The 24364-nt window shown below is 47.4% G+C and overlaps 3 protein-coding genes across 4 annotated transcripts; 1 reads left to right on the top strand and 2 right to left on the bottom strand.

The window, feature by feature from the left end:
- Positions 1 to 446: 446 nt before the first annotated feature.
- On the bottom strand, positions 447 to 2882 carry LOC122370293 (phenoloxidase-activating factor 2-like). Its single transcript, XM_043345762.1, has 4 exons — positions 2719 to 2882; positions 1797 to 2366; positions 1440 to 1591; positions 447 to 1206 (listed from the first exon to the last, which is right to left on the bottom strand). Exons 2-4 carry the CDS (start codon positions 2346 to 2348, stop codon positions 588 to 590), a joined length of 1323 nt encoding a protein of 440 aa, XP_043201697.1. The 5' UTR covers positions 2349 to 2366; positions 2719 to 2882; the 3' UTR covers positions 447 to 587.
- A 1351-nt stretch (positions 2883 to 4233) lies between these two features.
- LOC122370291 lies at positions 4234 to 8834 on the top strand. 2 transcript variants are annotated; one of them, XM_043345760.1, is made up of 7 exons: positions 4234 to 4401; positions 4907 to 5097; positions 5318 to 5410; positions 6173 to 6301; positions 6702 to 7002; positions 7277 to 7415; positions 7815 to 8834. In XM_043345760.1, exons 2-7 carry the CDS (start codon positions 4915 to 4917, stop codon positions 8416 to 8418), a joined length of 1449 nt encoding a protein of 482 aa, XP_043201695.1. In that variant the 5' UTR covers positions 4234 to 4401; positions 4907 to 4914; the 3' UTR covers positions 8419 to 8834. The 2 variants fall into 2 exon arrangements, with proteins under 2 accessions (XP_043201695.1, XP_043201694.1); XM_043345759.1 differs by having other exon boundaries at positions 4275 to 4401; positions 5318 to 5409; positions 6226 to 6301.
- On the bottom strand, positions 8824 to 24276 carry LOC122370292 (phenoloxidase-activating factor 2-like). Its single transcript, XM_043345761.1, has 9 exons — positions 24188 to 24276; positions 16234 to 16421; positions 15733 to 15830; positions 12534 to 12709; positions 12231 to 12343; positions 11579 to 11788; positions 10992 to 11153; positions 10420 to 10559; positions 8824 to 10018 (listed from the first exon to the last, which is right to left on the bottom strand). The coding sequence occupies exons 2-9, from the start codon at positions 16399 to 16401 to the stop codon at positions 9886 to 9888; spliced, it is 1200 nt and encodes a 399-aa protein (XP_043201696.1). The 5' UTR covers positions 16402 to 16421; positions 24188 to 24276; the 3' UTR covers positions 8824 to 9885.
- Positions 24277 to 24364: the final 88 nt, after the last annotated feature.

The following is a 24364-nucleotide window of genomic DNA, read 5'->3' on the forward strand; positions in this document are numbered from 1 at the left end:
GAGAAACAATTATACTTTTTTGATACAGTCTGAATGTTTTGGAGGAGCGACTATGTGAGGTCACAGCCCACGCTAAAAAGAGTTTGTTATGAAGATCCTGAACAAGTGACGTCAAAATCCACCTCGGGAAATCCGTGGTTACAAAAAAAAAAACGAACTTAAAGCAGAACGCATGACCTTTTCTACTCAAATTTCGTGTGGCCTGCAAAGCGACCACAGCAATTGACCCCACATACTCTCCGTCGGGAGCGAATTACACGCGGCGAAACGACTCCAAACCAGCTTTCAAAACGCGCTTTACCGGTTAATTCAAGAGATGTACAATGGACATTCTCGTCAATACTGGAATTGATTCATGAACTGGGAACTGTCCATCTATGTAGTTTTGGTTTTCTGTCTTAGCGCAATGGTATTTCGGTCAAATATTTGTTAGAACACAAAATGACTAAAAGGGTTTCCCACCAATATATTTTTGCAATTCATTCAAATGCCGTCGTATGAAGCATACACGAATACAACGTTAAATGTCCATGTTGTTCCATCCTTATGAAAATGGATAGAAGTAGAACACCCGCAGATAATTTACCCTAATGAGCGCTGAAATACTCAGCAATCTCTTCGTTGACCCATCCGACCAGCTTCGGCACGCTGGTATAGACTCCCGGTACTCCGTCTTCTCCGCAGCCGATACCCCACGAGACGATCCCCGCTTGGACGTATCTGTTGGGATTCTCCTTGCTGCGACAAGCAAGGGCAGAGCCACCATCTCCAACACACGTATCAACACCGGCCTCCCCTCCAGCGCAGGTGAAGGAAGGATGAAGACGGAACCAACGCCCCAGGCGTGTTCCGCTTAACATCCTCTGACAAGAGCTGTGAGACACCACGGGTAGGTTCACCTGCTTCATGACGTTCTGAAAACTTCCGCCGTGAAAGCGATCTTTCCCGAAGCCGGTGGCGACGCACGAAACGTTTTCGAAGTTTTCATCATCTTCAGGAAGGCAAAGAGTGCCGATGTGTGGCTTCAGCTCGACAGGCTCCTCTAGGAAGAGCAGCGCGATGTCGTTTCGGAGGTTGACCCTGTGGAAGCGACCGTGACGCTTCACATGAACCACGCGGTGTTCTTCGTGTGGCAGGACTAAGGTTTCATACTCTGTTTGAGTGTCCCAGTCTCCCAGACGAACGCTAAGGCTGCTCACATTTTTCCTGAAAGAACGTAACAGTTATTTTTATCATAGAGGACACCACTTATAATGATGCGGCAAATTTCAAAAGAATCAGGTAATGAGCTGAGCTTGTGAAATCTCGAGATAAAGATGTTGAATATCTAAAAACATGTCGATAAACAACAAGCATTTTCAGCATAAGTCCAGATTCGCACAATTTCCCCTTTTGCACGCAACTACCACGTTCACGGGAGAACAGGCCACACCACTTACCCAATAACGCAATGTGCCGCTGTCATGACAACCTGTCGATGGATCAGCGAACCTCCGCATATGAATCGCTTCACCGTGATGTCGAATGCCATGACTTCATCTTGCAGGACGATGGCCATCCAGGTAAATTCTCCAAATTTGGATGCCTTGTCCTGCCAAAAAAGTCGTACGTCAACTGGCGTATGACTTGGTGGAAATGTAGTTGGAACCAAGGTATATAAAAACACTGGTTGGAACCTTACTTTTACTAGTTTTGTATTTTTTCATTATGTGGTGCAATTACATTCCGAGTTTACAAATAGATGTTGTTGGCATTCTGCAACTAAAAAAATTGCATCTCATTGTGAAAAGACGAACCTTGAATCCTTTAAAAAATGACGACGCGATGCCTTCTGTATTGCGACGCCCACACGGGGAAAAATCTTCAATGACGTCATCCCCTTCCCTGGGCTCGGTAGACATTTCCTCCACTTGGAGGGGAGTCTCACAAAGCACATGACCGTAGAGTGGACATGCTGGATCCTCAATCAGATGTACTGGAAGAGTAAGATTGAAGCGGTTCTGCTCCCCTGGGAACTTCTCACAGCGATGGATCGGTACGCATGTGCAATTGGGACATGCGATTGATAGATCAGCGGCTGCGGGAGAACCAATAGCTTCATCAACTTTATCCGTTACTGGTTCGATTAGTAAAGGTTCAACGTCGTGGTGGTGCGAATTGGAAAGTTCATCAGCGGCAGTCAGCTCGGTCTCGACAACTTCTGCTTTCATGGGTGTGCCACGAGCTGCTGGGGTTCGTCTCAAGAGCGAATCCTCCCTGTCGCTATTGTCTGCGGCGGCAATATTTTGAGCTCTGGCATCATGGCTGAATATAATGACGCTCAGGATCAGCCAGAAGAGAAGCTTCATCTCAGCTGATGCTCAATGCTGGAACAGATCGGAGAAGTCTGACATATGTGTTCAATATTCATTACCTAGCGGCTACGCATATGTGCTTCATGCTGCCGAGGTGTTGGAAATAATTACAGTTAACACATGATTCCAGTTTTACGTATCAAAATGAATGAATATGATGGATGAGCCGGCAGTATTTTATTTCAAAAAGTATGTTTGTTAACTCCAGCCATCGGTTGTAAACGGATCTAAAAAAGTAAAAACATTTAACTCATGCCCAACCAACATTAAAGTGCAAACGGGATAAGAAAAATTGCAACTTTTGAACTTTGATCTACCGACCAGCGTTGAGGTCTTGCCTTTTTAAGGCATTGATAGTCCTTACCTGTCAACAGCTTTTCAACGTTCTTCAGCCCACCTGTCACTGCAAATCTGCGAAACACAAGTATGACCTGCCTGATAGCTGATTCTGCAGCCTGAACGAGCCCAACAGTCAGCACGCTAACGACAACTGTGCCGCGTGCAACTGTTCACTGCACTCAGAGAGTCCTGATGAGTCCTGCTCGGAGCCGGGCAAGGTTGACGGTGGTTGCCTCATGGGACAAAAGGTAAACACAGCGGGCGAGGGGACCTGCTGACTGCAGAGAGCTGCAGCTTTTCGAGACACATTTCAGCTCGAGGAGAAATCCGGGAACATGAAGCCTTTTTAACGCGTGCATTGCATCATCGCTGGGGAGCCAATAGCCGATATATTGTCGAAAGGAAGAAATATTTCAACTTTTACAGTCCTTTGCCTCGTGTGTATTCGGCACTTTTTTGTAAACTTGGATCTCGTCTGGGCATTGTTTACAATTGAATAGATGAATGCTTCGAATGCTAAAAGCTGAAAAACAGACATCCATTTGTTGATTATGTTGGAAACAAGCCTTACATGTTGACCTTGGGAACAATCGATTCTCTGGAATGCTTTTATTTATGTGATCGAGCTGATGACCCACCGGCCTCGCGTCACGCAGAATACTGACGTCACTGCTCAAACGGACGAGCCGTTATTGTATGACGTCACGACCGACAGCCAGCTGTTCTAGTAAGACGTCAATGGCAACAGTCTGTTCTTATTAGATACATCACACCCTAGACTGTCTTTCCTAGATATGAAAGTTGGTTTTTGAGCGAGCAGCATTCAATCCATAATATAAAGATGGTACACAATAGTGAAAGTTGCAGATCATTTTTTCATAGCTTTATCCTTTAAAAAGGTATGAAAATTGTAAGAAACTTATTTTCTTATAAATACAAATGACTTTCGATTAGAGCAGCTTAATACTTATAAAGAAATGTCATCTATGCACAAAACAACGCAGCTGCCAGCGCTCCAATGTAACGACCAGGAGTACAGCTGTGGATATTACCAATTATGGTATGCGTTGACAATGGCATGGATAGGTATGTACGTACAACCCCACGAGCACTATTTATGTTGCATTCATAAAGAATGGTCCTGAGAAAACGGAATGATCCTGCTCAGGTTCCTGACGAATTTATGAAGGCAAATGGGACGGGATTTAGCCTTTATTGACTCACAAACTTTGCTAATGCACTCCCTCGCCACCTATGTTGATCAATCATGACGCCCCCATATCCCTGCCAGCTTACCTCCCCGGTTATAAACCCGTCACTGTTTACAGTCTATAAACCATACCTGTCCATCTACCTGCCAATAGCAACAGCGTCGCATCATCTCCCAGACACAGACAGGCCCTTGTTGCACGCTGCTGGGAGGTAAACTAGAGGTAAACGAAGCAGCAGACACCATGGAAGAAGGGCACCGATTTTCAAAAGATCGCCTGCGCAGCTAGTGACAGGTTATTTTGAGCTTTGGTCTGAGGAACGAGGAGGCAGAGGGAAGGAGGGCTGCCCGAGAGGTCAAACAGTCGGGGTCGCTGGCGGGCTCGGGTGTGCTGGGAAAGTGCTCTTCCAGTCGCGTTCGATAGCTGGAAGAAACGGTGTCTTTAGTGCTCCTTCTGCTTGAGTTGGACTATTGTGATTTGGGAATTCGTTGTCTCAGGTAAGTAAATAAAAGTAAGAGCCTTATGCAGGATGGTTTCTCTTCCAAAAACTAATTCAATCAGCGAATGGCTCCCTGAATGAGGTGGGTCTCTAATAGCCGTTTTCACGACGGCCATCTGGTACACATTTGGTGCACATCTGGTACAGATTAGGTGCAGATTTGGTCAAATGGCGGTGTCTCTCTTAGCAGCTATCAGCTAGGGTTGCACTAATCGCTTATATGCCTGCTTTGTCATATTATCAGAGAGTATCATCGATTAAAACACTGAAATAAGTTCATAAAATGAAGATATTTGCTGTAAAAGAAATTAGGTGCAGATTTGGTCAAATCAGGTGCATTCGCCGGATAGCCCGTCGTGAAAACGGCTAATAACGATTCACGGACTGTAAATGCACCGAAAAGCATGGACTAATTCCTACTTTCGTTAAGTCAATGATTACGTATACGACACATATACCAACCAGTTCCCTTATATTTTTTCTTCAACCCCCCACCCTCACAGACCTGAAGATGCGTCATCGCTGGCATCGTCTGCTGCTGGCCCTACCACTACTCCTTCAACTAGCTGATGTCGGCGTCTGCCTGCCTCGACAATGGCCGGGGTTCGCCAATCACAATCACCTCTTCAAGCCGTTCAAACCGAAAAGGGCTCGGTTTGCTGCCCCTCTTCAGGGATTCTCGAATATATTTCAGGTGAGTTTATGTCATAAATATTGACGTACGGCCATTAAATTCTTTTTCTGATTTTGTGGTATGATTAAGGGAACGTTTGCACAAATATGTATTTATTCTTAGCAGCATGGTCATTATACTGGCTTCAATATGTTACCAGTGATTCAATGTACCCGCTCCAGCATGTTACCAAAAGGTATAAAGCTATAAATGCCAATTTCATAACCGACCCGTTTTTCAGACAAACGGGATCAATCGCTGGCCGGCCAATGGATTTCCGTCAATGCAGACAAAGGCATGGAATGAGTATCCGGGGGCACCACAACGGCTTCAGGTCAGTGTCACGTGTTCAACGGGTCAAGGTCAGGTCAGTGAAGGTCAGAGCATGCAGTGGTATTGGAACGACTGGTCAAGGTCGGGTCAGCGAAGGCCAGAATCGGTCAGTTACGCTACACGAACTATTAGAGAGATGAGATCAGGTCAGGTCAGGTGATTTGAACCTCCGAGGTAGTTACATTGTAGGTCAGTCAGATCAATGTAAATCTTAGTTACCTACTCTTTAATTAATCAAACCAGTGTTTCTGTTCGTTCGCTTGTGATGTGATGTGCTTTGAGCACAGGTGAAATGGTTTTTCCGGAGAGGCTGAACGCTGTGCACTAGTTATGTCAATTACAGAACATCTGAATACCGATACCAAACCAAATCCCACCATAAACCGTAAGGAAATACCGATACCGAACCAAATTCATAACATGAGGGAAATACCGACTTTTTACCAATTTCTCAGCCTTCTTATACATTAGTGAGGGCTCACAATACCAACAAAATATCAAGTACATTAGGATTGAAATACCAAATGCCAAGTTGGTATCGGTTTGGTATCGGTATACCAAAAAGCTGGTATCCGATTGACATCTCTACTGTGCACCATATGAGTAAAGGTGACGTTACGATCGCGTTTTTCAGTCTCAAACTGAGACTGAATGCGTTTTTTTTCTGAATGAATGAATGAATGTATGAATGAATGGATGAATGAATGAATGAATGAATGAATGAATGAATGTATGTGTATTCATTTGAACGCCTCTGTTTCAGCCGATCCCGCTGGCCCGTAACCACTACCATCACGGCTACCTCACTGCCCCACCGAGTCCCGCTCCGACCCTGCCGCCACCGACACGGCGACATCGATTTGTCCCTGCCAGCAGCATCCAGTACGGCAAGGTAAGTAAGCGTTGATTCAGTTTTGACTGTCTTGTCTTGACCGTCGTGACAATGGCGATAAATCAACCCTTTAACGGCTAATTTGTCGTTAAATACTCAAGGAATGCGATAAAATATATAAACTAGCATGATGCGGAAAGCAACAATCATGACGGTATGGATGCGGGAAGAACAGCCAGAAAAGCCAATTGGCATCAGGGAATGATGACATATTCACGTATGTTGACATGTATGTATGGGACTTGCAAACAAATCTTTTATAATTTTGCCGGCCACTGGCAATAATATGTCTATCAACTTGTCCGTCAAAGTCCTCAGATAAAGTACCACCTTCTGATATCGTTTATCGGCTTTCTCGTCGACTTCTTCACCCTCTGGCCGTGCGCTTTTCATCCCCCAGGTCCCCACTCACTTTATGACTGACGCTGAACTCCACGGTCTAGTCTGCGTCCCCGCCTCGGCTCTCGGCTCAGCGCTGGCCGAACATCGTGATCACGTCACGCACCATCGTGACGGCAGTGTCACCACTCACCGCACGGTGGTGGCTGGTTCGGACGGCACCACCAGCCACAGCACCAGGATCACCAGTGCCGGACGCAAAGGAACGGTGGTGGAGACGAGAACGAATTCCAGCTCGGGCGTGCAGAGACACAGGCAGAGCGTTCAGGATACGGGCACTGGACTGGTGCGGACGTCAACAGGTTAGTGAGGGTGCTATCGCAGAATCACAGGTCAAAGACCGTCCTAGGCGTACTTATGATTCCTCTACGGGTGAATAGCCTCGCCATATTTCGCGACAGCGCGAGAAATAACTACTTCTGGGCAGCAAGAGCCCATAGGCTAGTGATGAAAATGTGAACATCTTCAAGTCACTATAAAAAAATAGCAGTGCCAACAAGAGAAGCGAGTGATGGCAACGACTTTAACTGCAGTCCCCATATGCTTTCGTCCTAGTCCCCGGTATACATTCGGCAGGTTCGGCGTTTTCCGAGGGCAGGTCGGGCCTGCCCAGCCACGCTGACGTCATAACGTCTTCATCTTCTGAGGGCAGCAATAGCCAATCACGAGCCTCGGCCTCGGGGTATGACGTGAATGGGGAGCCTCTCCCAGCCAGGTATGTACTGCTCATCGCTGTTCCGGTGCGTTTACGATCAACTGTATGCATCAGATCCGTTCTCACGTAGTAAACCATAGTTATAGAATGTCATATTGAAATGAGATATTTCTTATAAGTGCATAATCTAGCCAACAATAATGTTTGTCAATGACAGATTGCTTATGCTGATAAATGTTTTCTAGCTAGGCATCCTTACGTACTTCTTAGCTGAAAAACTCACGAATGCTGGCGAACTACATCAATGCGGAGTCTCACACACATCTTTGGTTAACCATGAACTAAATGCCAAATGGCCCTTGTCGCCAAAGCGTCCTTCATCATCAACTATGAGCTAAATGCAGCACTACTGACTGACAATTGAATAACCACATAGTCACCGTTTGTTTCTTTTCCCAGGTCGGTCTCGGAGTCAGCCAGCCAAGGTCTGGGTGGACCGAGCATCCCGGTGCTTCCTCCTATCGAGTCCCTTTCCTGGCATCCATCGGAGGTGCCAAAAACAAGAATACTCAGAGGTCCACTCAGGTTCTCCGGTGGCCCAGGTGGAAAGGACATCGGTGACCTTGATTTCTCGGCACAGTATGATGCTGGCCCTGGTGATCTGGAGAGTGAAGAGGATGCTTCTTCGTCAGAGGAGGAAGCAGATCCAGAAGGTGATGAGCAGGAGTCCGAGGAAGATCAATCATCTGAGGGTGAAGAAGAATCCGAAGAAAATGACATTGATTCGCTGAAGAGAATTGAGGGCGAACCGACCTCGTCGTCAATAGACTATTTACTACCACCTTACTCAAGTGAACCAAGTTCGCCTGGTGACAATGAAGGAGCTGCTGATGACGATGACGCTGGAGATGGTGACGTTTCCCAGGATGACGACGCATTGGAACAATCCGAAGACTCGACGACGCTCGGAGACGATACCAAAGCACAGGGCGACGGAGATGGAAGAGACGACGACGATGATGATGATGATGATGATGATGATGATGATGATGATGATGATTAGTTACGACAATCTTCATACGTTGGCTTCCTTGTGGCAATCAAGGTGTACGCATTGTTGAAGTCGTGATGCTTGACCTGATTTCTAGATGCGTATTTAATCGGTGCTGTGAGCGCTTAACACACATAGAGATAGGTCTGTTTTATGTCTGTCCGACTTCGGACACCGATTTCGTATAGTCCTACTTTACGCCGATAAAGGCTTTGTGCCGTGATATGCCGTCGATTTAGCTTGGCTTTAGCTGTAGTCAGTGGCCAGATGGTGTTAGCAAACAATACCTACTAATTGTAAAAGCATCACGTAGCATGACTGGAATGTCCGAATTGCTAATGGTGCTATTAATTTCGACGCTGGAGCTTCGGCGTCGGTGTTTGCTTTGTAACTTTTTATGCTAGTACATACATGTGATTGTTTCTAAATGTATTTGCCGTAGGAGTGCTTTCTAGAAAACATGAGGTACCTATATTCATGTTCAAATCATGTATTTTTTAAGATGGACGCACGATCGGTCCACGCACTGTGCTAAAGCTGCAACTTCCACAGAACATTTATCGTCAAGATACAATACGAAACTACCAGAGCGCACACATTTTCCACAGGAATCAGAAAAGATCATAAAATCTGACGACCCGATGGAGCTTTTAAGATCATGTGATGCTGCTTCTAAAATGTGCGTTGACAAAATGTATCTAGAATATATTTTATGCCATTACTGATATATTGAAAGCAAGCTCACCTCCGTAGCGCTAGCTATTACAAAACGAACCCGCAACCGGAGTCCCCACACAGCTATACCTAATGCCTCAAAGTTCCTTCCACTATAGCCAGTGCGTGCACTATCAGCCAATTCACAAGCACCACCCAAGACCGTGAAACTCTTAAGGCCGCCGTCCACTGCGACGGAATTCCGTCCGGAGTCCGTCCGGAATGTCGCCGCACGCTGGCCGCATCCGGTCCGGATGCGGTCCGGATGCGGTCCGGATGCGGAGAGCTAATAAATGTTTCCTTTCACTTATTACCAAATAAAATATTGCAAGTAACCAGCAGCGAATACTCTTGCCATTCTAAGGAAATAATTTTTACTTACTTCATGATGATCGAGTTCCAATTCTTCGTCCAATTCACAATGTTTGCCTCCGATACGGCCCCAAACCACGTCTGTTCCGGACGTTCCGGATGCGTTTTCCGCAGAAAAGTTCAACGCGTCGGACATCACTCTTCCGTCTCCGTAGCAACCGCATCCGAAACGCATGCGGAGAGCTGACGGAAAATCAACAGCTGATTGCCGTTCGGATGCGGTCCGGACGGAGCGCACACGATTTCCGTACGGACCGGATGCGCCCGTAGGGTTCTGTGTTAAATTCCGTACGGACCGCACGCGTTCCGCACAGTGGACGGCGGCCTTTAGACTCATGTGATCACCGGTGGTTGCGGTTGCTTCAGCTTCCAGTTCAGGATGAAGCCGAAGACCTACGGCAGCGGCTGGTGGTTGAGGATCTGGTTGTTGATCCAGGTGCTGAAGTAGGTGACATCCACGTAGACACCGGGAACGTTGATGGTGCCGCAGCCGATGCCCCAGGCGACGATGCCTCGCAGGATGTACCTGAAATCGAGGTAGGAATGTATGTTAGTCGAATAATGAGTTGCCAGCTTCAACACACATACGTAAACGAATTTAGTGCGAAGTAACAGAAAGGTCCATTCATGATGGTAAATGCTGAGAAGCATTCCTTGATGTTGTACTTAGGGACACAATTTGCAAACAGAACTCCATGAACATGTAACTCAACCGATCTTGAAAAGGCTGAGTGTGGCTGTTTGAGATAGTGTGACTGACGGTTGTGTTGTGATATTTCGTGGGATTAGTTCATCCGTTTAGGTCGCAGATCTTTCTGTGTTGGCGGGGTTTCTGGGGTCTGGGCGGACTATCCGACCTGTCTGAGATGCTGAGCTGTCTAGCTTGTCTGGATATCTGAGCTGTTTGACCTGTGGGACCTCACTAACCTGTCTGGGTTGGTGGGATCCGGACACACCAGTGGGGATCCTCCGTCTCCAGTACAGGTATCCGCACCGTTTCCTCCAGCACACAGAAAACTGCGGTCCAGGATGAACCGGGAACCGAGACGGGTCGCCCTCAACTGGTTCTGGAAGCACAGCAAACAGATGTTCAGAGCACATAAATCGGAGGAACTGTTTCCAGCTCTAGGCAACTAACATTGAACCGCAACTAAGTGCTATTCAATGTTATTCAGTCTATCCTGAACGTTTACCTATTTTAAATTTTCAAGCATTGGCTTTGACAGGAAGCGAATAACTAGACTGAATAATGCATTCGGGGTGATGCTCCAGGACAAAGGGTGCCGAGAAAGCCCTCATCAATGACTTCTATCGCCTCCTAACATGGCCAGCAATTCCCTGGCCGACACATTTCCGTCCACCTCCTTGGATCTCCCACATCCACATGTTCTCCGGGGATTGGTGGACGTCAACACCCCCACGTCCACACCTCCATGTCCACGGCGCATACCCTCCACCCACAAGTCCCACATCGGCATGTCCTTCCTAGACCCCCTCACCTGGCACGTGCCGTGGTTGACCAGTGGCAGGGCGACCTGTTTCAGCACCAGCTGGAACTGGCCCTGCTCGAAGCTGTCCTTGCCCCAGCCGGTGGCGAAGCAGTTCTCTCCGTACACTGGCTGACTGTTGGCCTCGGGAAGGCAGATGGTGTCGATGTGCTCCTGGAGGTGAGAAGGGGATGGCGTCTTCCTAGTTAGTATTTGCCAGAAGTGAGATATGATCCCCCACGTCTGGAGAGAACCCACGGGTTGCGACTTGAACGAAGCCCCGTGTCGTAGAACGAGCGAACTCCAGTCATTCTCGTTAGGGCTTAGATGCAGGAATCCTATCTGCACTCTTCGAAAGTAATAAATATATGAATATGTCATTGCTTTGTTCTACGTTGAGACTCGAACGTTTCGAAACGGGCCCATGTCGCTACTACCACATCGAACAGTGGTTTGTTATAGGAAACGATGAATGTTAAGCGTTGTCAACGTCAACGACCATCAGCGTTATCAGCGTTGTCAACACAACACTTGTTCTCTTCATGCGCTTGATGTTTCCCGGCTCACCGAGCCCTCAAAGCTCCCCAGACACCACAAACCTGCAGGGGGACCTCTCCGTTCAGGAAGAGCAGCGCGATGTCGTTGTGGAGGTTCTGGCGGGCATGATTGTAGCCCTCGTGGACGACCACGCTGACGACATCAGCGTCCAGATGGGGGTAGAACTCGGTAGTGTGCTGGGTGTCCCACTCACCCAGACGAACCACAAGGTTCGTCTGACCGTACACGCAATGAGCCGCCGTGGCGAGAACCTGAAATGGAAGCGAAGTTAGCATCGCACTTCTACATGTACCGAGTTGTAAGACTTGATATGTATCGAAAAGCAATGAGATCCAAACGTTGTGACACCAAACGATAAAACGTCAACATGACAACCATATCATAAACAATTAACGTATTTTACTAAAGAGGTACAATGCATTTTATCGCACTGCATCGTCTTTCTTTCATTTTCCTCAACGCTCAAAGATCCACGTTTCATCGCCTGTCTTAGATGTGTAATGCCTGAGGAAGAAACTCTACGCGAAACTTTTGTCGATAAAGCAGAATAACCTCTACCAAGCTAAATCATTTGACATGAGGACGTGAAGTCTTAGGGACGTGAGAGCGTGAAGACAACGAATATGACGTAAGGACACATCCGAGGAAGCGTGACTTCCTGTTCCTCCTCAACTTCCAAGGAAGCGTCCTTACGTTTGTGCCGATGAGGGACGCTCCACAGAGGAACACCAGTTTGCCGCCGTCCTCCTTCAGTACAGCGGCCATCCACGGGTACTCGCCAAACTGGGCCTCGTTCTCCTGAATACCTGTCAAAAAGAAAAATGTCAAAAGTTTGTTAATTTCGAAAAAGGTCCAGTAGGTAAGTTCATCTTGCTTTTCAAGAACCATACGATAACAGCAAGTGGCGCAGCCGCTTGTTTTCTCCTAAATTAACGTAAACTACCACGTCGTTATACAATATACAGGCGTGCACAGACGTCTCCTAACGCCACCTACCGACAATGCGAGCGTGAATTCCGAAGGCGTTTCTGCGGCCGCAGACGGGCTGGTAGGGTTGTTTGATGGGCTCAGGGATGACGGGTACCCTCTGAGGGTCTGCACAGCACACAGACGTGTACTGCTCCTTGCAGTCCGAGTGCTGGATGTGCTGGTCGCCACCGGTTCCCCCGAACCTGACGGCGAATCAGTGGAAACGTCAGGACGAAAACATGGCCAGAAGCGGGCGGACATATCAATTTGAGCACCAAGACGGTTCGACGAGTACGCCTAAGCACTAAGCACTAAGCACTTTAAAAAATGGCAGCCCAAGCAAAAATGTTATCCCAACCGGAATGTCAATCTCGGAGTCAAGCTGAAGACGACGCTTAATCGCCGTAAATGGATAAGTAAGCACGCGCAGATACCTACTGAACAGTGAATAGCTACGCATGAAATTGAGCGCTGTAAAAAAGCGGCATTACATTTGTTTCATATCGACCTCTTGACTAAACCACCCCAGAAAAAATTACCGCTGTTTTTGTTGAGTCATAGCATCGTGTTATCAATAGCATTAGTGTGATGACTTAGGGTGACCGGTTTTGCAAAAAGTTTCGAAAAGTTTTGCTCCCCAGGTCTAATCTAACGTATTTGGGGGTGCTGATCACGAATCCAGCGGAAAAAATATAAAATTCGAATTTTTTTTGACCGCCCCGGCCCTTTGAATATTTCCGGTTTTCTCAATTTTTGCATGTTTTTGAATAATATGATGAATGTAATGAAAAAATATTAACAATGTATCGCTAAATGCATGTACCAGTCGATTCGGCATACAGCGGCGTCGAAATCGGCACGCCGCCTGCTTCACCGGCCTCGCAGGAAAGCATAAGTCTCGGAAGGTTTGCGTTAGTTACCCGATTCTCTCCATAGATGGCGCTGGCGTAGCCGCCCGCCGGTCGGTCGTTGCCGTGCCGTTCACAGCCCCGGCGGTCACTTGCGACCGTCGTGGTCGTTATGCTACGTCTATCAAAGCACGACAGAAATGTTCACTTCATTTTTATGTTACTTCAGACATATTTTAGACCTAATGTTGAATTGGATAAATGACTATCGTGAATTGGCGAAATAGTGGAGTGCGCTCGGGAGCCATTTACAATAGCGAGGAACGTAGGTGGATTGATCTGAGTAACATATGACACTGCGTTCACTGTTGATATGAAGTTTATTCACACTATGTAGTCGGGTGACATGAGAACAAAGTGACTAACATACCTTGTGTACGACACATGGATGAAGCTAATGCTACTTTTTCATTTTGTTTCGGTAGGCCCGTTTGTTCAGAGCGTAGCCGTCCTGTCGGTCTGCGCCTGTTACAGCTGTGACTGATTCGGTGGTTAGCTTTACAGCCCTTTCGGTGGATTGGGTATGGCAGGGGACCCCCGTTTTAAGGGGAGTCTGTAGAAAGTCGCGCAACTCATCCTCGCTCATGTGTCGTACACAAGGGGGCTCAATGTCTCGGCCCTCGTCAACCGCTCGCTGCACGTTAACCAGTTCCATATAGTTGTTCGCTTGAACGTTAATTTCCGGCAGCCGGAAGTGCCGAATGGGCTGCTGCTGTGGCGGTGGGGGTGGCAGCTTTGGCGGCGGTCGTGGCGGCGGTGCCGGCGGCGGCGGCGGTGGTGGTGGTGGTGGTGGTGATGGTGGTGGTGGTGATGGCCGCCGCCGTTTCAGACGCGTGTGCCAGCAGCTGCGCCGCCAGCGGCTGAACTTCACAGGCGAGTCGCTGGCGTGCATGCAAAGTAGCGTCGAGAGGAATGCTTACATGGCTCATGAGGAAAATGTGCTGCTCGCCATGCTCGGCGATGAAAATCATGGCATTAGGGCAGATGCAGTCCGCATAATCCAGAGCATTCGTCAAAAAAGGCAGCGACAGGAGAAGCCGCCGTTCCCGCCCCCGCCACAGCAGAAGCAGCGGCGACAGAGGCGGCGGCCATCGCCACCACCACCACCGCCACCGCCGGCGCCGCCCCCGCCGCCGCCGCCACAACAGCAGCAGCGGCGTCTGAAACGGCGGCGGCCACCACCACCACCACCACCACCACCGCCGCCACGACCGCCGCCAAAGCTGCCACCCCCACCGCCACAGCAGCAGCCCATTCGGCACTTCCGGCTGCCGGAAATTAACGTTCAAGCGAACAACTATATGGAACTGGTTAACGTGCAGCGAGCGGTTGACGAGGGCCGAGACATTGAGCCCCCTTGTGTACGACACATGAGCGAGGATGAGCTGCGCGACTTTCTACAGACTCCCCTTAAAACGGGGGTCCCCTGCCATACCCAATCCACCGAAAGGGCTGTAAAGCTGACCACCGAATCAGTCACAGCTGTAACAGGTGCAGACCGACAGGACGGCTACGCTCTGAACAAACGGGCCTACCGAAACAAAATGAAAAAGTAGCATTAGCTTCATCCATGTGTCGTACACAAGGTATGTTAGTCACTTTGTTCTCATGTCACCCGACTACATAGTGTGAATAAACTTCATATCAACAGTGAACGCAGTGTCATATGTTACTCATATCAATCCACCTACGTTCCTCGCTATTGTAAATGGCTCCCGAGCGCACTCCACTATTTCGCCAATTCACGATAGTCATTTATCCAATTCAACATTAGGTCTAAAATATGTCTGAAGTAACATAAAAATGAAGTGAACATTTCTGTCGTGCTTTGATAGACGTAGCATAACGACCACGACGGTCGCAAGTGACCGCCGGGGCTGTGAACGGCACGGCAACGACCGACCGGCGGGCGGCTACGCCAGCGCCATCTATGGAGAGAATCGGGTAACTAACGCAAACCTTCCGAGCCTTATGCTTTCCTGCGAGGCCGGTGAAGCAGGCGGCGTGCCGATTTCGACGCCGCTGTATGCCGAATCAACTGGTACATGCATTTAGCGATACATTGTTAATATTTTTTCATTACATTCATCATATTATTCAAAAACATGCAAAAATTGAGAAAACCGGAAATATTCAAAGAGCCGGGGCGGTCAAAAAAAATTCGAATTTTATATTTTTCCGCCGGATTCGTGATCAGCACCCCCAAATACGTCATATTAGACCTGGGGAGCAAAACTTTTCGAAACTTTTTGCAAAACCGGTCACCCTATGTGACCTTAAATAAATGCAGTCACTTTCACATCAACTTAAGAGGTCACCTGAGGTCGATGACGCCGGCTCCATCAGTGACGATCTGTCCGTCCTCACACAGATAATAGGGCACGCACGACTTTCGGCCGTTGTCACATGGAGGGTACTGCCAACACACATGCAGAAACGCAGTTATTACACGGGAGAGAACATGCAACGCAGATCAGGGAAAACCAAAGTGATATGAGGGGTAATGGCCTGGCGCGTCGCCATCGTTGGGGGCCCAAACGTCTCAAAACAATTAGGCACTGTAATAAATTGAAAGGTAAATAATAAACAATAGATTATGTCGATAAACTACCAATATAACATGAACGTTCACATGAATATTATGAAATTAAAGAGAGACATCCTCGACTTCTTTGAATGCATTCAAGTTATTCATGAAATTTATATGTATTTCACAAAAACAAGATAAGAAATCCGAGGTAGCTTATCTCTCGGTCAGGAGGTACCTCTTGTGCCCAGTGGAAAAGAGCTCTCTACCCGATCATTGTCTGAAATCTTACCTCTCCATCCGCCGGGGGTCCTTGTCCTCCCCCTTGGCCCCCGATCTGCGGGTCGACCCCAGTGCTACCACCCGTGCCGAGGGCCGCATCGATGAAGCTCTGATCTTCGGCACTGAGCTGGGCACTGGCCATCCCCAGCCAGGCCAGCAGGAGCACGGCGCAACGCATCGTGATCGGCCGGGGTCAATCTGGAATGGAGTGATGTGCTCAACTAGTTACAGGCTCTTAAAGGGCTTGTGCTATCTAGCGTGTGCTGTGCTTAATTTAAAAAAAAAATGTATGGTCGTCGAAGTTTTAATCTAATTAAACGAGCAAAGTTTACACATTTGATATGCGATATCAGCAGTCAGCACACAATGAAATACCGGTGAAGACGATATATTTTGCGAGGGAAGGGCTCGAATTATCTTCCTGTGGCTCACATCTCGCCAAACTTTGGGGCTTTGTCAACTTCCGATTTCTGTTCAATTTGCTCTCTAATGTACGGTTTGATTTAATTGTTTGTTATCGTGCATGCTGTATTCAACATTGTCACATAGAATATTTCTGTTTGACAGTAACACATCTTCCAAAGCTGGCTCATGATTCGTTACCACAGCCTTAGCTTATAGACTTGCATGCCTGAGCCCGGCCCTATGTTAAAGGCTCGACACCTGATTTGCAAGCCTCCCTTCCGTGACATTAATTTTGTAGTCGGCTCGAGGCGTGTGCCTCCTAATAGGATGTAATGTTGCGTGAGACGGGTCGTTCGTTGGACTTCCCTCCCCTCCCCTTTCAACATATTTTCCGGCAAGATAGGATACAGTTACATAATTCGGTTTACTCGAAAACAAGTTTAATCTCGAGCTGCTTCTTGCAGCCTGCTTGTTAACCCTCGCCCATGTAGGGGGGGAGGGTTGGTGCAACCCCCCCCCTGAGGTTTTTCGGAAATAGTGCAAAAACGGCGTCGCGCAGCGCCGCCAAATTTTGGGTACCTTATGGGGCAAACCTTGCGCATCTTTTGATAAAAAAATTTGACCGGGTCATGTCAGGTCACGGAGTTATGACGTCACAAAGGGAACAGCCTCCGGCCGGATTTTCACAAACTGAGTGCCAACGCCCGAGGTTTCCTGCCGGTGGTACGGACATGGGTTGATGGATCGTGATGAAACTTCCCATGCATGTTGGGGCAAGTATTGGCTATCATATGGTATAAGAAACTTGACCGGGTCAGGTCAGGTCACGGAGCTATGACGTCACAAGAGGAACAGCGTCCGGTACTATTTTTGAAAAGCGCCCGAACCACTATTTTGCTAATTCTTGTCACCTCAATGGGAATATGCAGCAATATTAGCTTCTATAGGGAGCAAATGGACCTCCCAAATCCAAAAATACAATCAGATTTCAAAAATTTAAATTTTGATTTTTCGAATTTCTGCCGCCGACTGTGACCTTGCCGACTTCCGGCGCTCCCAACGCGCCATTTTTAGAGCTAGGGAAACGAAATACATACCAAACGATAGAGAATTGATCAAGGAACACGATAGTGAAGGTTTCAAGTCGATATCTCCCACCGTTTTGCCGCAATCGCCGCGGAAAGTTGAAAAAAGTATATTTTTCCGAAAATTTGACCTTTGACCGGTCAAAAGTAGGTCAAATGTTGACCTAGGACCAAAAAATAAACCACCAATCGCGAGATCTCGTTGAGAGCAATCCGTTGGTTTTTTCCGCTAAGCTCTACGACGCTCCGTTTTCAAACGCCAAGGGGGGGGGGGTCGCACCAACCCCCCCCCCCTGCATGGGCGAAGGTGGCAGATCGCCGTTTACGGGCGAGGGTTAAGGAACACCGTTTGAAAAATGAAGAAGGCTGTTCTAACGTGAGGAGCACCGGCTGAGGAGGAGCAAATACTCTTGGGGAAGAGGATACACCGTACGACGGTAGAGGAGCAATGTAAAACGAAAAAGATGCATCGTTTAACGGAGAAGGTACGCCTTTTGACGGAGTCGTCAAAAAAAGACGCCTCAAGCCTTTTAGAGGACACCGCTATATCATTTGATCAGAGGAAGCATGGCGAGAGGCCAATCGTCTAGCATAAAGGAACTAATTCCTTCAGAGATAAAGGTTCACCGCCTGGTCAATAGGCAACTCAATGTTTGCATATATTTGCATGGATAACATAGACACATCGGTCACAGGGTAATGCCACAAATGGCAGGCGGCAGGCCTCTCAAAATCCCAAAGCAGGCCTCTAGCTTGTACTCATTAAAATTCCTAGCAGAAATATTCCATTGTATAGGATACGTCAACAAGGGCTCCGTCAGTGCCACTAAGTAGCACAGGTAAACTAGCCATTGTAGCTGTGCCCTACTTATCGCTGACGAATATAGATGACTTTGATATGACTATATGTATCAGCATGTCACTTGTAAGTATGCTTTACATACGGCGACATTTACTAGTACGTAGCTCCAAAAGGAAACGCTGCAGGCAAAAGCGAATTTTAGCGTGTATCAAAGATCGCCTATCTTTATCAAAACTAGGCAACTAGCCATATTTTTACGTCTACCTACAATGTCTCTGGAATCAGACACTCGCATGTCGCATGTGAAGCCTACCGGGACCCTTGGCCGAAGGCCTGGACCCCTGGCCTGTCCGAGAGACCGGTTTGAAGCGCGGATTTTCCATTGTGCCGAGTCGATCTGCCGAATGCGGTGGCGTTGACCTTGGGAAGACTGCCGGTATAGCTCTCTGCCCTTGCGTTACAGCGTTGGTCAGGCAGTTCAGAACTGGCTTCAAGCTATGGCAGAGGCTACTCTGCCGAGTACCGACAGTATATTGGAGGTCAAGAGTGCTCGTCCTAGTTTGACTATCAAGCAGGGGCCGATTGAAGAGACCTATTTAATATTCAACACGAGTAATATACCTACCACTGCGGCTCGAGACAGGATGGACGAAAGCAGCATGGACAAAGGACATGAGCATAACATTATTTATAGCGGATCTTATAAGCACTTGACAATGCATTGTCATACCTATGTGACGACACGTGGTGGCTCCCTGACCGCTGTTAGCTAACTTTTTTCAAGGGTGCCACCCGACTGAAGTTTAAAAACTACGACAAAATGCAGCGAATAGATGCAAAGCTACAATGACCCATCAAAATTCATCAAACATTTCAAAAAACTCCCGGATTGCGCTACTTTCGGGTTGGTGTGTTATTTAAAGAAAGACGACAAAATCACGTCCAATTCGGACGTTTGCGGGAGGGAAAATTATTCCAGATTGAGATGCTCCCTCCTCCTTGGATAGACCAGTGCTGAAGGACGAACAAGATAAACGTCCATCAATCGAATGCCAATCATCACATATTATCTGCTCTGACGGCCTATTGTTTTCATCCTGACCTTGACTGGCAGACTATCGCAGTTTTCATCTCAGCGACAATAAAAAGTACCACTCAGGCTCAGAGGCACTTACATTGTGGTCTCCAAGGTAATGATTGAAGGCGATTACGGGAATGATTTTCTTGGAGTGCCATGAAATGAAAGCAAGGGATGGTAATTATCAACAACCATACAAAGATATTCAGGCGATTTTCATCTGTAAAATTGTCTCATGCCTAGGTCGTCGATCCTTTTACCAGGTACTAAAAAAGGTAACATCGATTTACTAACATACAAGACATCTAGACATAGGCGTCGCCAGAGATTTTCGGTTGGGGGGGGGGGGGCAAAATCAACTTTTGTGTTAAATCTTGGCTTTCTCCAGTCGTTACTCATTCATTTTACATATCATTCGACGCGTAATGGTGCGAGGAATACGATGGTGACAAGGTTTTCCTTCTAGCTATGACATGCCATTTTTTGCAGAAAATTCAAAATTTTGAAATTTTGGACAAAAACAAGACCGGTAGAATCACAATGGCTGCGATTGCCAACGCACTCTAGAGCCCCCGTTCAGAAGCTCGTCTCTCATGATCATCACCCAGAAAAAAAGGTTAAAAACGCTCAGTAATCGAATCACCTTGCTGAAACCTTCATTCACGCATGCATGCAGTCGCAGAGGTTCTACATGAAATGCATAGGGCTCATCCCAGCCGCCGATAGCTAAGTTGGGCTTTCGGCGGAGATTGAATGTCGGAACTCACGGAAGTGTGGATCGGAAGTACCTAATTCATCTTTGCTTCAGTGAGAGGAGGTATTTTGTTCACACGGGAGTGTGAACAAAAAGTTTTTCGTTTTTCGTGTGTAGGGAAGCGCTGCAAATGCGAAGAAAAGATAACCGAACCAAAATTTCGCACGGCATAGCGGCAAGGGATCCCTTAGCGACAGGCTTGGGACTTCCAGGCCATTTTAGGCCACTCAGGGTCAGTGTGGGCTCTCAGAAGCCTGCTTAGGATCCTGAAGATCGGCGTTGGTCACCCCAAATATAGTAGTTACGTGTATGTGGTGCTTTAGGCCTTTCCGAGCCCAAGGTGGGGCCCTCAGAAGCCAGTGTGGGCGGCGGGCGCTAAGAGACCAGGCCCAGGGTGAGCCGGGAGCCCTCAGATAGCAGTGTGAACCCTGGAGGTCTGTGTCGAATCCCTAAGGACCCTACATAGGGACATAAGAAACATGTGCTGGGACCCTCAGAGGCACACGTGAGTTGTGCAAAATCTGTCGCCTCAAAAGCTCGGCTGAGCTATCAGAGGTCTAAGGTTCTCAGAAATTTTTGAAAGTATTATCAAAGATGCGTGTGGCCCTTCAGAGGTCTACGCATGTGTAAGGTCCTCAAAGATCCCTGTATGGGCCCTCAGAGAACATGGACACCATTGGGACTCTCAGAGGCCGGTTTGGGCCCTCTGAAGGCTTCTTAGAGCTCAGTGGAGCTCCTTCGGAGCTTGTGTGAAAAGCAAGCTCATGAGCCCTGTGGCACTTGAACGGTACTTGAGTCTGTCGCAGACATTTGACGAGAGTTAAGAAGGCCCGAAAATTTAGTGTCACACTTAGAACGGAAATTTTGTGTCAGCACTTCAAACTTATGAAAATCGGCTATAAAATGTAGGGGAAGTTGGGGCAATGCCGGAGTTGGGGCAAAGCCGAAATTCGAGATATTTCGAAAACCGTAAGACATGGATGCCACCTGTCAGTGATGCTCTGAAGCTTAGGTGACTACAATTATCGCATGTTTGTTACGAGTCGTCATTCGGAATACTTCGGCTGTGAGGGCGCCAAGAGCGTTTTCAAGGTACGCGTTCCTTGTACTACATGCGCCTTTGAAGCTGCATTTCTTACTCATTATGCTACCGTTTGTCTGGCCAATTCGGTCAAGTAATCTTCGGCATGTCTTTGCATAAGTGTGCTGCCTATTTGAAATTTATACGGCACGTTGAAAAGTTATGGGCCTGCAAATGAAAGTGTGGCTGGCTGGGGTAATGCCGAAAACGTGCAATTACGCACGTTAAAGCACGCTACGTGGACTTTACTGCTCTAGAATAGCAACGCGAATTTTTAGTCACACAAATTACACTTTCAACGGACACAACGGCCTGTTACCTATAAGGAATTATTTACCTGGCATTTTCTTATTATATCACACAATTATAACTTCCAGTGTGCACCAAGCGTCCTCAAGCTCTTAAAACGCGTGTCAGCTTTGATAAATTCTGGATAAAGTTTGAGATAAAGTGGCAAAACATCAATGTCGGCATTCCCCGTAGATCATTTCTCCCATTTTCGGCTTTCCCCGCAGTCCGGGGCAACGCCGAAAAAGTCACTTCTTTGATATTTTTAGTTTGTGCGCTTAACGGTATGCGAATTCATCAAATGCGCCTGGTATGTTTGAAAGGCAAAAGACTGGCCTCTCGAATGACGCCAACAAGAATAGCTTATGTTGTCTACCTTGCGTGCTACGGGCGTCAGAAAAAAAGTATTCGGCGTTCCCCCAACTTCCCCTAATAAAGAACCAACTAGGAACATGGAATGAATCACAGTATTGACATTCCCGAGTCTGGAATCGGCGTCGTGAAGATTTTGGCGACTGCGACTCCGACTCTGGCCTGAACCACCCTTCAACCGAGTCTGACCTCACAGGCATTCTCAGAAAGGTACCCCCATTTTTCCCGACTCCAAAATCTCATCGGATCTGTATCGATCTCAGGGGGTGCCCGGTCCGAGGTTGGGGGGGCAAGCTGCCCCGCTTGCCCCCCCCCCCCCGTGGCGACGCTAATGCATCTAGAATATCACAAAAGTATTATCTAAAATAAATTTTGTTTTTGTTAACTCTTCATAGCATAACAACATCATTTAGCCCGCGCCCCGTAGGGGGGGGGGGGCGAAACGCCCCCCCTGTCCTTTTCGGTCGATATCTCCTAAACGGCTGGAGATATCGCCACCAAACTTTCAGGACCCCTCCGGGCATCAATTTTACACATTGTGACCAGAAATTTTTCCAGAGGCTATGATAGGTTGGCCACAAATGACGTCAGAGTGACGTCATGTTCTGTCATTTTCGACCGAAAAAAAGACCTTCGCGAGTAGACCTGTCAGGACTACAGCTTTGAAGATACAGAAAAATGATCAAAACATAAAGGTGTAGATTGACAGGGCTACAAAACTGCTATCTCGAATTTTTGAAATTTTTGAGTTTTGACCCCCAAAAATCAAAAAAGCATTTTTTTGGATATATTCGCCAAAAAATCAAAAAAAAAATTTGAGTTTCGAAAAAACCGGAATATATGTGATAGTGCCTACCGTCTTCTATCTACATACCAAATTTCAGATCGATACCTCGTTTTTTGGCCAAGTTATAGCGAAAAAACTGTTCAAAAATGATGACGTCAAATTTTCAAACTCAATTTTTGGCAATTCTAGAACTCGTAGAGCAAAACGAAGACCACCATTAAACTCCCCGTGACGAGCTGCATCGAATCGATACCCATTTTATGCAAAAATATCAACTTTGAAATTTGACCTAATTTGACCTGACCTTGATCTGACCTTCACCAAAACGTGACCTAGGCTGGCCCCAAAGGCTGCCTAACCCACATAATCGCATTTGTCATGTAAAATGGACCATAAAACATGTATCACACGACACATTCATATTGTGACCCCCGGTGACCTGACCTCGCTGTGACCTGACCTGGTATCAGTGACCTCAGATAGCAAAACGAACAATGTACCATCGATGGTTTTCAATAAATTACCAATTTACTCGCTTTCACAGCACATTTCTTGAATTGCCTGTGAACGGTGAAAATCTGACCTTTGACCTGACCTGTGACGTCATCGGTTTGACCTAGGTCAATGAAATTTGGTCACAAGGTAGTTCCCAGGTGGGGCTATCGAACGCCGTTTGAGTTTTGAAAATCGGCCGGTAACTTTCCGAGATCTTAGGGGGGGGCGAAACGCCCCCCCCCCCCCTACGGGTGGTAGGGTCCGCCGGTAGCCCTACGGGGCGCGGGTTAAAACATTTATCTTTACGCACTACTTACAGCTATTGAGCACTATTATTTATCTGATAACACACGAATCAGTTACATGCTTACCAATGCATTTATGCAGAATGTCTTATGCAAAATGCATACCAACATTCTTCTTAGCGAAGCATCAGCATTGTGCTTTGATGCCGCTACTTGGACTCAAGTCAAATAAACAACGTTTTGGGTCCAGCTATTTTCTCCGGTAAAATATTACCCATAATCTGAGTTTTTAAATTTGTTGGATGGCATTGGCGAAAATTGCAAGATTCATAAAGATGAGATGAAATTCATTTTCAAAGTAAACAATTATCCTTTTCATAAGCTACATAAATCTGCCGCTTTGTGTAACTTATTAGACTACAAAAAAATTGAATGCATCTTGCATGCGATTGAGTGCATGAATGAAAGAATAAACACGGAAACGTGATACACTTCATCAGTGCAAGTGACTCACACGTCGCACAATACCATACGCCCTCCCAACGCAGTAACTCAGTAACTCAGTAACTCACCTGAGTTTCGCTCCGCTACGTTTCCCCACTCCCCGCTCCACCGCGCTCGTCCGTCAAGTGGCGTTGAAGTCTCCGGCCGCAGCGCCGCCTGGCGCGTGCTCTGTACCGTCGAGCACCGCCCCCGGCCGGCTGCGCTTCCAGTCACGTGACCGCTGACGTCACAGAGGGGACCGGCGC

Source organism: Amphibalanus amphitrite, unplaced genomic scaffold, assembly GCF_019059575.1.
Source record: "Amphibalanus amphitrite isolate SeventyFive unplaced genomic scaffold, NRLGWU_Aamphi_draft 001119F_arrow, whole genome shotgun sequence".
Classification (NCBI taxonomy): Eukaryota; Metazoa; Arthropoda; class Thecostraca; order Balanomorpha; family Balanidae; genus Amphibalanus; species Amphibalanus amphitrite.

Bases quoted from the DNA above. Each gene is read 5' to 3' on its own strand.
- LOC122370293 (XM_043345762.1), bottom strand. From the start codon at position 2,348: ATGAAGCTTCTCTTCTGGCTGATCCTGAGCGTCATTATATTCAGCCAT. The intron at 1,592-1,796 runs GTTCGTCTTTTC...CTTTTTTGGCAG, and splicing joins CATTTTTTAAAGGATTCAAG to GACAAGGCATCCAAATTTGG. The intron at 1,207-1,439 runs GTAAGTGGTGTG...ACGTTCTTTCAG, and splicing joins GCGGCACATTGCGTTATTGG to GAAAAATGTGAGCAGCCTTA.
- LOC122370291 (XM_043345760.1), top strand. From the start codon at position 4,915: ATGCGTCATCGCTGGCATCGTCTGCTGCTGGCCCTACCACTACTCCTT. The intron at 5,098-5,317 runs GTGAGTTTATGT...CCCGTTTTTCAG, and splicing joins GATTCTCGAATATATTTCAG to ACAAACGGGATCAATCGCTG. The intron at 5,411-6,172 runs GTCAGTGTCACG...CCTCTGTTTCAG, and splicing joins GGGCACCACAACGGCTTCAG to CCGATCCCGCTGGCCCGTAA.
- LOC122370292 (XM_043345761.1), bottom strand. From the start codon at position 16,401: ATGCGTTGCGCCGTGCTCCTGCTGGCCTGGCTGGGGATGGCCAGTGCC. The intron at 12,710-15,732 runs GTGACCTCTTAA...ATTCGCCGTCAG, and splicing joins GCCGGCGTCATCGACCTCAG to GTTCGGGGGAACCGGTGGCG. The intron at 11,154-11,578 runs GTTTGTGGTGTC...TCTCACCTCCAG, and splicing joins ACGGAGAGGTCCCCCTGCAG to GAGCACATCGACACCATCTG.